We start from the raw sequence: 14,505 nt of genomic DNA, 5'->3' as shown, positions 1-14,505 counted from the left end.
GGAAGATATTACACCAGAACAGATGAGGAATTTTTCATTGAAAAACAAGTGTGATGGAAACTAGTTGATCAATCAAATGCTAATAAAAGTTTGGAGAAATGTTCAGGTCAGCGAGCAGCAGCCACGCTAGCGGCACCGAGAGACCGAAACGCTCATTACACACCAGAAAAGCAACTTTGATTGGTGAGAAATGTTTAGAATAGCTGATGCTGCAGTCATGTGATATGTTATAGGCATTAATGTTACGAGCAGGAATTGAGTCATCATCCATGTGGGTCAATACTGAAGTTAAAGATATCCAGAGTTTCTGACTGCTACAACAACTCAACATCAATTCAAGTGAACCAAAATGCATCATTACAAACCAGGTGAGAACGTTCTCTCCTCTGATTGGTCAGATTGTCTGGCTGGAGCAGGAAAAGTAAACACAAGAAGAAGGTTACGGGAACCGAGTTCACCTGCTGCTGGGGTCGGATCGAGTTCAGAACTCTTTCACACCAAAAACTAAAACCGCTCCAGAGTTCGTTTGGGACCAGACCGAGACCGCCTCCTCCAAAGGGTCTGGTTGGGAAAACGAACCACGGTTTGGTTTAACCTGAACCTAAAGAGTGCAGGTGTGGAAGCACCTTTAGTCTCAAAGTACAACCAAGGCTGATGAGGCGTTTTTAGAGGTGACATTATCCTTTCATGAACTGCAACATATCACAAAGTTGATATGTTGACTCAAATGAAAGTCACAAGCCAAAACAATCTCGCAATTAAATCTCAGAGTGGGAGTTCTGACGTCCTCAGACTCTTTTCATATCTCATGCATCTTGGAAGTCAGAGAAACTGTGCCATGTACCTGTTTCATATTAAGATCAGTGAGATCAGTCTGAACTTTCCATCCTCACTGAGTCATCTCATGCACTGATAACATTTCTCATCGGAGAATAGAGTGACTCTTATCTCAGTCTCAAGGAATCGCACTGTTTTCATCTCCTCCTTTGTGTCTAAAGTAAACTCCAGTTAAGTTTTATGCTGCTTAAATGTTTTGAATGTGAGGCAGTAGTTTCATGTTCAGCTTTGATCCTCCATGTTCAATAATAACTGTAGGACCCCCGTGTCACCCCTTTTAGGTGCAGGAGTGCAGGGACTTCCATTTAGAGCTGCTTTCACACTGTGTGAGAAAGATAATAGTAGTTCTCTTTCAGACCCTTTGTGTGTTGTCTGTCTGCGGAGCGAGCGGGCAGACACCCAGCTCTGAGAGCCGGTGAAATAAATGTTTATAAGGGCGATGCTAGAATATGGAACCCACACCGAACTGAGCTGTTATCCATGATGTAGTAGGTGCTCATCAGTGATTACCGCAGACTGGAGTTCTACATATACAGACAGCTGGTGAAGGCTGATATAATGACTGAAAAAGGATAATCTTCTCCTTTATTTTCTATATTGCAGGCTGGCTAACTTTAATTGAGATAGCTGCAGTTGGTCCAAGTATCAGCAGTTTGAATTTGGCAATTTTTTGGGGCAGTTATTCTTTCTAAAATGGTACATAGCCATTTGTGTTTTATTATTATTTATTTTACTTAACTTATAAAATGATTTCTTTTACAAAGCATGTCCCAAAAGATGATATTATCCTCTGCGCACAAATCAGACACAAGGTATTTATACAGTGTGTTATAAATAACTTATAATTTATAAGTGTAGGGCAGCTACATACAGTAGCACATCTTAAGCTTCAGAAAAATAACTTTTGTTTATATCCAGCCTAATTATTTTTCAGGAGGAGATGTCAACACACCAGTAACAAACAAGAAGGTTTAAAAGCAAAATAACTTTAAAGTGTAACGTTTGCTGAATAGCGGCCCCTTTGGCCACAGGTGGGAATTACAGCAAAATGACACATTGAATGTAACTAGTGTAGTATTACTATAATATACAGTAGACTGGATATAAATCACCTTTTCTTTAAATTTAAGGTCATTTTGTTTGCACCACATAAACATATGACTACATTTACATATGTAATTGATCATAGATTAAATCAATGACATGATCTTAATCTGATTAAGGCTTTAATCTGCTAAACTCATAGATACACAGTAGATGATAGACGTCTTTGTGAGAACAGAATTTAATAGTCAAGTCAGTAAATTAGTAAATAAATATAAACTAAGTAAGAGGACCTTCTGTTTGGAATATTTACCTCCCACACGGTATGTGTCCTCAAGGTCATGCGTAAATCTCCAGGCTCAAAGATGCAATTTTATACTTTATTTATTCTCTCTATTTGGAGGTGGCTGTGTGTATCTGATGCAGACAGGCTGCGTGGTAGAGAAGCACGTGAACGGCATCATATCCAGCTTCACTTTAAGTGAACATCACCTCTTTGCTCTTTCTGGAACAATATTTCACAAGAAAACCAAAAAAAAATGTGACAAAACTTCTCTTTAAATTAGAATCTGCACACGGCTTCAAATTTGTTTGCATGCAGATAGGTTTTCACACAACATTTGTGTTGCCATACGGTGACGCCTGGTATGTATATACACGACTGTGAGATAGTATAACTGGTTCAGCTGCTGACGTCAACAAACCATGTGTTTCATTATTCTTTTTTAGGCGGGATGAAAGCTGCCGATCAGCTGTGGAGCCACAGAGCTGAAACCGCATTTAAAAACATGCGTGCCCATGCACCACTGCCATAAAGGCACATTGGGACTGTACATATGAATGTGGTTTTGCCCACTCAGATCATTTTCCCTGCTCTTTTCTCTTACTGCTGTGGGCCACCACCAACAGCTGGGTCATGGATCTGTGGCTGACATTTGCAGTTAGCCTGTTGGGTCGGCTGTTTAATCATTTTGGCCATTTCACTGCTAATGTGGTCTGAGTCCCAAGTACATTCATTCATTATTGATGAGAGAATAAATGTCTCTGTGGTATACTAGATGCAGCAATTACCCGACTGAATCATCCCCGTTATGATGAGATGCTTTTTGTTGGTCATCCACATGTATGTGGCTCTGGGGCTTAAAAACTCAGAGTTTTCTTGTGTATGTGCTGTTTTTTCTTTTTCTTTTTTTTTTTTTTTTTCCCCAGCTCAGCCAATCGCCACGCTGTTAGGCAGCAGTCGCCTGTTGCCGTGGCAACTACCTGTTAATATTCCGGCAGAGTTTTCTCACTGACAGGGGGAGACCGCCACTTTCTCGCTACAGAAAATCGATTGGACATTCCTGGAGAAAATAGGGGAGTTGAGCCATGTGGTCGGGGGGCGGGAATGGTTGCCGCAGTACCTGCACCTGCACATGTCTGGGGTGATGGTTCATGGCGTCAGTGACCTCACTAACCTTGAGCGGCAGAGGCTCGGTGCATGTGGCTCACTGCAAATAAAGATGGCATCATCATGATTTAGGTTTCAGCTCTTAATGGCCAGTCATCTTCGCAAAAGTGTTTTTTCTTCCGCTGAGATTTTCTCTCGAGGAGCCTGTTGAAAGGTCAGGTGTTAAAGAATGGAGCTTTCTTTGCTCTTGAGTGGTTAAGGCCATTCAGAAGGGATTAGTTGTCTATCATAAAAAGGGACAGCATTGATCACGAATCCCATTATGCCCCCGGCTTGATTTCAAACAGTCCAGACAATCCCATCACCCATCTCTCTTCTGAAAAGACCCTTTTTAAATGGTTTCTTTTCTCAAGCAGGAGGCAAGGAAATCTGCATACGGAGCTATTAATTACATTCACACACACTCACACACATGCATGGATTTGCTTGTGTTGCATTTGAGCAAGCATGTAGAAGCAAATAATGAATTTCCAAAGAACCGTATGTGGAGCTGATGATGAGTTGATTAACAGAAAGTAATTGTTAACGTCACTTTGTAAGTTAAAATTTCCCAATTATGAAAAGTATCTTTGTGTTTTTGAACAAATAAACACATGATTTTTGAACACCAAACCATTAATGGAGAAAATAACCTGCACATTAATCAATCATTAAAAAGTAATTGTTAGTTTTAGCCCCACCTATATATCAAGAAATATCAATAATTCAGTAACAGCATTGCTTTTGCAAAAGACTCAGACATGAAAAAAAGTTATATAATACAATTCTGGTGTGACCATTTTTATCAGAAGTCAGCAGCAGAGGTGCAGGGAGACGAGAGGTATTGCCTCTGGCTCGGTGAGAAAACCTAACAAGGATAATAAGACTATTCTTTATGAGTAATGCACGAATGCTGAAACTGTCTGCAAGAGAAAAACAGTCTGAATTCAAAATGTCAAGGTGCACCATTAAACCTGCAGTGTTTTTCTCAAAGCAAAATTCATTGTACTGTCACCTGGTGTGCAGTGCTCCTGAGGTTGGTTTAAAAGTGTTTGGGGGTGACTTTTGGACTTCACAGTCATCTCTCGGAGGATTTTGGGAGGTTTTTTTTTTTTGTTAAGTTCTGTCAGGTTGTTAGAGGCCCTAAAGCTTTTCATTTCAGTTAAGGGATTACACTCTCCTTCGTCAACTTAAACCTTCTCAGAAACCTCCGGACAATGTTGAAACTTCTTTGTGACGAGGCTGAGAGCGAGGCTGAGTGTTGATACTCTGAAGATTCAAGGTTTTCAGTTCAAAATGTTGATGGATGAATCTGCCAGGTTTAGCTCCTTGACATTCGCCCCTTTAACAGACCTTTAACTGTTCATAGCAGGAATGTTTTGCCTGGTATTCTGCCTCGCCGCTCTGTATAAACAAATCACAGAATGGGGGGGGACATTGGGGTCATGGCTGTTCCAACAATAAGCCGGCAGCGTGTGTAAAAGGGAGAACTGGCATGGTGTGACAGGCACCATTTTAATTTTTTTATGCGGCGGCGACAGCCAGAGCCGGAGGTATATTGTTTTCAGGTTGTCTTGACAGAACTTCTTCAAATTTGGCACAAACATTCACTTGGACTCAAGGATCAACTGATTAGTTTTTGGAGTCAAAGGTCAAGGTCATATGCTTCTGGATAAACAGGGATGTAACCCGAAACTAGTCTGAGTGGCGGAGGGATACAACTGCGAGGCGGTAATTCAAGTTTAGCTTTGCACAGAGCCAGGCTAGCTGTTTTCTGCTGCTTGTAGTCTTTATGCTAAGCTAACTGTGCCATGGCGCAATATTCGAGATACTAAAACTCGACTATGTGAATCAAGGAGCTGAAAAAATTGATCCAATATCAACTTAATCTTACTAACGAGCTCCGAGCGTCTCAGGAAACAGTGAAAAGTGGGAGTAGGACGTCACTGAGCAGCATTTTTTCCCAGTTGAACTCATTTAGAAAAAGCTTGGTGACAGTAGCTACTCATAGGGAGTCGTTGGTGAGCTACTGTGGCTTGTGAGCTAGCTGCTAACACACTGTCTGTTTGCTAATCTTTTGCAGAGCAGTTTACACCTCGAAAGAGGAGCATGAAATTAAAGTTGATGGTGCAGCACAGCTAATAAGCTACGATAGCGTGCTTCACCTGTCAAACGTCAGCAAGCTCAGGGCAGTTTTCATGAACTAGCAGGTGAAGAAACACCAGGATCCCACTGAAATGAATTGATTCTGCTGCAAAATCTCACCATTTTAAATGCAAGATGCGTTTGGATAACATACCATGGGAAGTGAATTTTTCTTCTCTTTTTGACTGTTGCATCCTCTGTATATCTCTGAACCGTGGATTGAGGGGAATCCTGCATTGAGTGTTGTGTCGCTTCTTTTTGAACCGTTTTCACTTCATCAGACTCGTGTAAACATCAGAAATGTGGCTGAGAAGTCGCTTCGCTAACGTATTGGCAGCTCAAGGCTTTAAAGCTGGGTAGTATCAAAGAGTGGCATCTTTGTTTTACAGTTTCAAGCTGTGTGAGTTATTAATTGCTTTGATCCAGGCTGTGTGAATTTTTGTGTCTTTATTTTTTTCGCCTCTGCTTTTCTGCAAAAATAATTGTCCAAGCCTTTTTCTGGAATGATCTATTCCTGTACAGAAAGCTGTCGTGTGTGTGTGTGTGTGTGTGTGTGTGTGTGTGTGTGTGTGTGTGTGTGTGTATTTGCCTGCACAGCTCAATATTCTCTACATTATTTACGACGACTTGCATGAGCAGCAGTATTTCTGCGGAGGTGACTCAGGGGAGTTCGGTACACCGCTTTGAGCTTTAAAGTAGTCTTGTCCCCGTGACCCAGTCTCCCGTCTTCATCTGCCCGACAGCAATAGAGATGCAGGGAGCCCCGGAATAGAAAACGCAGGTTATATCTGTTTATCTGGGATTAGACTGTTTCTGAAGTGTACGTATATATTCTGCTGAGCTCATCCAATTGTCTCGGAGGTCACGGAGGGATGTGGTTGAAGTGACACAGAAATATGAGGTTATAAAACACGCCTGTAACGCCTCTGAGTCTCATGTTGCTTGTCATTTTTTAATCAGACGTTTGTGTCAGCATCCCCGCCTCTTCCTTTTTTCTTTTTTTTTGCTTCTTCATCTCCAAGGGGGCCAGGCTGGCTTCTTTCTCACCTCTGATGTTTATTACACAAACACCACCTAGGATCAAATATTCCTACTTTTTTTTTTCTTTCTATGTGGAGAAGCCAAGTGTTAGTGAGAGATAACATGTAGAGGGAGTGGGAGGTGAGGAAAGAGAGAGCTGCAGACTTGTTTATACGTCTTGATCTGACGGGATGAATAATTCAGCAAAGGGCTCCCCGGCACCCCAGAATTATATTAAAAGAACAGTTTGGGCAGTAGAAAAAAAATAAAAAAAAGGGGAGACGAGGTTGGCTAACAGCAAAAGATTGGAGTCTGTGATTACAGAGAGCACCGTGAATTATTCAAACCTGTTTCCCCCCCCAACACACACACACACACACACACACACACACAACAAAACATAGTGCAAAATCTCTGTGAAAGTCAATATGGCTTCAGTGATTAGAGGAGATTTCTCTGCGACGGGAGATGGAGAGGCACTGACAGCTTCCTTTTTACCCGAGGTCTGAGGAATCCTCGCTTTTCTGTTTGCCGTCAGCTGTCTGAAGTCTTCTTTCAGAGGTTTAACTTTGCTTCTGCTTTTTTGAGCTTTGCTCTCCCTAGGCGTTTGCAGTGCTGAACCTAGTGCAGGGCAAAGCTGTTTACTCTTGTTTAGAAAAACATGCTTTACTCCCAGTTTAGCTGTATAAATTCCTGGAATCATGTTTATTCATGGAACAGATGTAGTCGACCTTATCACAGTTTGAGATTATAAACTTAAAGCTGCTATGATCAGTATTTATAAAATGAACCATTAGTTGAGTGGCTGCGTGTATGTGCAAGCTGTTGGAACAAGTAGGGATGTAACGAGTCTCCACATCGATGGTTCGGTTCAGTCGCAGTTCGTTGCAAACGTTAAACCCCCCGAATAACAAACCCTCAGTCAACTCCGCAGTTCACTCTCTCTGTGTCATTTCCACACACAGCAGGCGACTGTTTACAGATATTTCTCTCAGGGTTTGGGGGGAGAGGGCGACTTAAATTATCAGGTGTCCAGAAACACAACTTCAAGTGAATGTTAATGCCGCTCTGCATCTGCTGCATGTGAAATGAGGGAAGAGTTTGCGAAGTTCACTGCATCAACTTAAGAGGTGCTAAAATGTCAGAGTTGTGTTTACAGCTCGTCTACACTTTCCCCAAGCAGCCAAAAAACAGTTAGCTCAGCTCATTTCATACCAAACACCTGACTTTAAGGGTTCCCTGGAAACAAACTCGATCGTACAATATGGCATCCTACCACGTCTAAAGGCAAAAGTGTTCCACATCACATCGTAACTTCCTCTTCATCGCATCCCACTGCCCCATTTTTCTTTCGCTGATTTCCATGATGTATGTATCTTCTGTATATCTATGGATTGGAAACATGGCTAACCATTTTCTTTTCCTTGAACAAAAAGACCAATAGTTGTGTGAAGAATGAAAGCTTGAAATAGGAACATACCAAGAGTAAAATTGCTGGTTTTGGGAAAGTAACAAAAAGTGTTTGAATGTGTTTTTTTTAAATTTGGAGGTTCCATAAATCTGATTCTAAGAGTTTTTAAATCACTATATTTCAGTGTGATGCAGCTCCTGATTACACCTTCAAATGAAATGAAAAAGGTCTGGGAAAAAAAGCAAAAAAACAGCAAATCTCCAAATCAGTGCTCTGTGAGGAACCTGTCTTTTCTTTGCAAGACAGCAGCGGAACAAAACTGCAGACCAAAACAATCCGTTATTGTTTCAACGTCACATATTTCACTCAAGCAATTCCATTTGAGACACACCCTAATACCAGCTGCTCCGTCAATACTGCTCAGCGGTCGAACAGCAATGGAAAAAGCTGTTATAATAATTACTGTGTGTGTTCTAAAAGAAGCCGACCTCCACGGAAAAGGCTGTGGGAAGAAGCGGGAGCGGGACTCCGACTGGGGAATACTGGAATTCTTGGGCTGGACGCTGTGGGAAGAGGACATGGTGGGAGGAATCCGGAGCTGGAGAACTCCCTGCCGGGAAAACTCCTGCTAAATGAGACTCGTGAGCCTGTGGCTGCTGCATGGGCCTTTTGTCTTATGTGCTGGCATCAAACACAGACAAAATTGACTAAGTTCCTCCATGTTGTAATTACTATTTGTTGGGGAAACGGCGTATCCCCATGCGCCGTGTCATTAGGATTAGCACTCGGCGGGGTATTGCTTTCCATTCTCCTGTAGCAAGAAAAAAAACTCAATATCCCATCTGTCACAAGCCATTCTCTGCAGCTAAACAAAGCCTGGCTACAGTAACAGCACCTAAATGGATTAATCCTCTTCAGCCAACATTATCTGCTGCACCTTGTTTGCAGGGAGAGAAAAAAAAACATGCACACTAAACACACCTGTGATCACTACAAGATGTTATGTAAAAGGAAAACACACATCCCAGCGCTGCTTATGTTCAAGGCCACGCTTTGGATTTACAGCTTTGAAGTAACAAATGTGGCTCGCAACCTAATTGGCTCAATTAGAATTCAAGCGATGAAGTAGAAGTCGAGAGGAGAGTGATATCGAGCTACAAGAGGCCTCGAGTTTCACCGAAGAGACGATTTATTTCACAGATCACAAGCAGCTCTGCTAAAATTCTGCACTTTGAGTCGTGTAATTTCGACGTTGACAGAAACCTTTGTGTAAAAGACCCGCCGCGCATCACTAGAGACAAAATGAATCAGACTCCCATTCATTAAAATGTTCAGTCGGAGTTTGTATTCATGATACCGCCTGGGCTGGTCTCAAACAGTCAAGAGGTACATTGTGTTATTAACCTGCAACTGTGTCTCCTTGTTAAATCCTTTAAAGAAATGTTTGCTCTGGAGCTGCTGCATGTGAAATGAACGTGGGTTTTTTTAAAACTCCAGTTTACCAACTCTGCTTTGGATATACTGAAAGTGCTGATTGGTGTTTTCCCTCTGCTTTTTCTACACTTCCTACAGTTTGCATCCCCTTGTTATTCCAGAGCTGGTGATTCATTTGACATCAGCATAAAGCAAGAAGCAGAAATGTGCTGCTGAGGGAAAACTTTTTCTGGTAGTTTGAGCCAAAATAGGATTCATAAGTCTCTCCTCTGTTTGACCTCTTGCCTTTGCTGTGCACTGTCTGCAGGTGTGCTGAGCCTGCCGGAGAGTCTGAACCTGCACCGGGACCAGCAGCGCTCCGGGAGGGGCGGAGAGGGTCATGGATACACTCAGGCCGAGCTCCGCACGCTGGAACAGTCGCTGCTCGCGACCCGGGTGGGCAGCATCGCCGAGCTGAGTGAGTGCAGTTTAACCATCATTATTCAGTTCGCAGTGCGTGTCAGAGAATTTCAACCCAGTAGGAGAGAAACAAAATATGAATACAAAAGTCCTAATTTATTTATGCACGAAAATAAGTTTTCAGGTTTCCCTATTCTGGCATTTGAAAAATATTTATGACAAAACTTTCCTCCCAAACAACCACCTGTTATTTTAGGGGATCTCCCTCCCCTGTCTCTGTTCAAAGATGGTCTTCAGCAGTTGCCGTGGGACACTGTAAAACTACTGTATTACATGTATAAAAATCCCTCATTTAAAGAAAATAATGAAAGTCAAGTCTCCAGAATCAAACTGGATGAACTGGACTGAAGGTGAAAGAGAAGCAACCTGCAGGTGCAACTTCTGAACCAGCGTCACAACAAACTTTATACCGAACAAGATTTGATTTCCTCTGTAGAAAGACGTCATGAGTGAGTCACAGTCAGAGTCATACATTTAGATTAAATTCAGGATTTAAGATTCATTGATTCATTGTTTTATCTTCATTATCTTATTTATTTGTTCTCTGCTTTAACTTTAAAAACTCTGTTTCAAACTTTTGACCAACTATATAAAACTTAAACTCCAAAAGTCTGAAGTTGCGTCAGTTTGCAGGATAAATGGTGGAGAAGAGTTTTTTAATTTTGATGCAGTAACATTTTCCGTTGGCAACAAGCATCTTCACACAAAATGACTATTAGATTAGATTTAGAGAAAAAATTCAGAAATATTTTCAAGTTGCTCTTTAGACATCTGACGATCCACAATGCTAACTGATGACATTTAATTACTCCCTGTGGCATTTAATGGATGCAAACTACATTTGGAGGTCATAACTGATCAGATTCAGTTAATATTAAGACCAGTCTCTCAGCTCCATGTTGCATATTTTCACTGTTTTGTGTTGTAGTTCACAGACTTTCACACAGATGATGCATGAATTATAAAAACTCTTTAATATCTACAGCACATATGATCACCTGGTGGAGACTGAGCCACTTGCTTCATGGTAAAGATCCAATATCAGCCAGTCATTTAGTGTAGCTTCCGACCTAAGCTAAAACCTGCCTCCTTCAACATTAGGAGCTGGTATTAGAATAATAATAGAGTTTTATTAACAGTCTGTACTTGGAAAACTGAGTTTAAAGGGCACATAATGATCCATTTAAATGCTCTTTTTGAACCTTTTCTATCCAGCTGAAATTAAATTCTATAAATTCTTGTGAGTTCTATTAAAAAATGGAATAAAAAAAAAAAGGCCTAATTTAAAAATATTAAATATTGACATGAAATATTAGCGACTTAGGGCTACAGTAATTGGCCCGCAGAAGCTAATGTTTGATGAGCAACACTATGTAAGTTCAGCGTCCAGCACATTATAAATGCAGCAGTAATTGTTATGCACATTAAACTTGATCTGTTCCACGACTTATTTCCTTATCCATTTTCCAAATAGCCCCATTAATGTGAAGGAATGCACACTCCCCATCCCTGTGGGCTGTCATGGTGGTCCGAGGCCATCCCCACCCCTCCCCACCACCACGCTATTCAATTGTCCGCTCACCCTTGTCTTCATCCGTCACTCCCTCCTCCCTCCTCCACCGACACACTGCTGCCAGGAACTGTTCTATTACAGCTGTTCTAACACCTGTTTATGTGTCCCGCCTGGGGACCTTTTAAAATCCAAGGTCACCGCCTCAGAGGCTTTTAACCTCAACTTGAAAGGAGGGGCTCCACCTTTAACTCCCAACACCCCCCTTCCTACCGCCACCTCCATCCTCATCCTCCCCACCGTTGCATATTAAGACCCCGCCCCCCCCCCCCCCCCCCCAAGACATTTGCACAAATGTGTATCTGTGTGTTTGCCTCCGTGCACATTTGCCCCCGTGGCACATCATAAACCAGTAATTCACCATGCATCATTGATTAGAGTAAGAACTTATCATCTTTTCCAGTAAATGCTATCACCGACATATGTGTTATGTCGCATTAGTGATTCATCCTGGAGGCGGTTCGTCCTTAACATCTGGACTGAGATAAAATTGCCACAAGAAAAGATGATGCATTTACATTTATGGTATATAATGACACAAAATAATCCCATAACCACCACCACTACTACTCCTACATTATGAATAAGAATAAGACTGGAGATATTCACAGACTGAGCCCGGAGCCAAAACACAGTGAGATAGTAATTAACTAAATTTGCTATGTTCATGTTGCTAATAATTCCTTCTGTTTTATGCTATTTAAACCGGAAACCTGTCTTGAATATCTTGTTCTTACTCCCTCTGGACTTGAAAGGTGGCTCTGAAAAGTTTGTAGCTGGAGAAAAGCAGCTACAGGTAACAGCAGGTAACTCACAGTGGTTATGATCAATTGTTAAAGTTAACCCACTTTAATTATGAAAAAAGTATTAAAACAGCCAGTTTTAAACCACTCTGTCTGTTTATTTGCTCTGTATTTTAAAAAATATACTATATACAGCTTTCATTTGTTGCTAGGGCGGTTAAACAGGTAACCGTGCTGGCTGCAAGTGAAGGCTGTGTTTAAGTTATTATTTTGGCTAAAATACCTAAATGTACAGATAGACAGCACAGATGTGGATCATGCTGCAGGAGTCTCTAACTCTAAAGCATCATTATTAAAGTTATCAAAAACATTTTGGAGATGGAGCGAAAGAGTGAAACTCAGGAGCTCATGTTGGTGGTGTTCACAGGCCCTTGTTGACAGTGTTGCAGGAGGTCTAATATCAGAAAATGAATTGATCAATAAGTTGTGTTTATCATAATTGTGAAGGGATCACTCTATTCCCACCACTAATCACTGGACTTTTTAATTACATTGTAAAACAAAAAAAACGTGACAAACGACAAAAACCTCTGAGCAAGCAGATTTGAGGTTTCTCAGACCTGGACATAACGTCCATCTCACTGTGATATTCTTATCTTTCCATGAAGTAAATTCAAAATAATGAGAAGACCTCCACAGTTTTCCCCTGACGTTCATGAGTTTGTTTTCTGCCAACGCTCGTCTATCTCCTGTTCTGCTTTGCAGAAGCTGTTTCTGGGCATCAGTTACCACCACACTAATGTTGTTCAATAGATTAGTATAAGGTTTAAAAGCGACGTGGATCAGCTCTGTTCAAATTCTGCCAAATGCAAGTACCAGTACCATCAGGGGCTCAGTAACCAGTAGCTATAAATTAGAATAATCTATTACACCACCTTGATAATGGGGAAAAAGTGACGTTATATTATATATAATACAGTCGCCAATAGTTCTGCTCATTAACAGGCTCTAGGAGGAAGGATTTACAAAACAGAAAATGGTCTCATTACTTTGATGAGAAGAGAGAGATGTGGGAAATCAGTGTCGTGAAATGCACACAGAATTAATAAGGCAAAAAGCATTTTAACCCTTCTGCAGGCCGCTCATTATAACAGCTGAGAGACTTTGGTGTATAAGAAGAGAGAAAATCTGATGTAAATAACAGCAGAGCAACAAGATGAGGCTTTTAGTAACATGTGTCTGCACAAATCAATTATTCCATAGCAGGGAGTGCACCAGTAAGACATACATTAAGCATAAAAGCAAATAAGTGAGTGCACCTTCTTCTAATTGCTGTTGGAAATGCTAATACGCATCCTGAAGCAGCTCTCCTGTGTTTATCCCTGCTAATGTGAACATATCAGTCCAAAACATTAAAGGCATTTCTGTTCACGCGCTCGGATCAGAAGGCAGAACAAGCAGCGCCGGCTGCTGTTTGATTCCTGCTCACTGCACCGTGTGTGCGACTCCCTCTGCCGCGCTGCCTCAGCTGGGCTTCCTCACCTCCGGGGTCGGCCAGTCAAACGCTGCCAGAGGTCGACATGTGGCTCATAATGCTGCGGCGGCGGCGGCCAACCGCTCGCAGACATTCAGGGGATTTCAGATGGTTCCGGTGGCATGATTTTCACCTCACGCTGCGTTATGTGAACAGATTGATCCACAGTGAACGAACCGCTGAATAACAGGAGTGTGGATCTGCTTATGAAGTGTATGATGACTGCATTAAGGGGCGCTACTTTTAGCATGTTCCACCATCTGCCTGTGCGAGAACCTTAAAGGATCTGATTTGCTGCAACTTTCTCGTCTCATTTCTGACACTTTTTAACTACAGACAAGTTATTTATCAAACAGCTGTCATGTGAAGCGCTGCTTGTATCGAAGCAGCCACGCATGCATTAAAAGGCTGATGATATTCTGTATTTTTCAAACTGTCAACAAACCCCATCAGAAGGCCTAAACTAGCAGTGAATTGATCCTAATAACAAACATTTTCTATGTATCCAAAACTGATGTATAAGAAGAACACATCAGTGTATTATTCCACCACAGAAAATAGTCCCCAACAAATGTATTTATTTATTTACCTTTTATTTATTCATGTGAATTTGAAAAACATAATAAAAACAATTCAACAGATAATCCATAAAGAATTTAAATAACAAACAATAAAAATAACACACAAGGAAAATTTAAAATAAAAAATGAGTCACCAGTTTAAAACACTACTTACCCCTGTTTGAGTGACATTTGGTAAAAGCTCCAGAGCCCAGCTGTTTTAGGAAACTGCCGAACCTTTTTTTAAAAATCAAACTACATATGCTTGACCTACTTTGAAAGATTCACATCAGAAACACAGGGAGAATAAATGATCTGT

General features: G+C 41.3%; 1 protein-coding gene across 1 annotated transcript in view; it reads left to right on the top strand.

Moving 5' to 3' along the window:
* LOC111224825 (ankyrin repeat and BTB/POZ domain-containing protein BTBD11-A) overlaps window positions 1–14,505 on the top strand; it is a 163,114-nt gene that overhangs the window by 103,249 nt on the left and 45,360 nt on the right. The window contains exon 2 of the mRNA XM_022749488.1: window positions 9,628–9,777. Coding sequence (XP_022605209.1) covers window positions 9,628–9,777 — 150 coding nt within the window. The remainder of the gene's footprint in view (window positions 1–9,627; window positions 9,778–14,505) is intronic.

Source organism: Seriola dumerili, unplaced genomic scaffold (assembly GCF_002260705.1).
Source record: "Seriola dumerili isolate Sdu_G_001 unplaced genomic scaffold, Sdu_1.0 BDQW01000138.1, whole genome shotgun sequence".
NCBI classification, from domain to species: Eukaryota; Metazoa; Chordata; class Actinopteri; order Carangiformes; family Carangidae; genus Seriola; species Seriola dumerili.
This window is presented reverse-complemented; position numbering and strand designations above follow the sequence as displayed.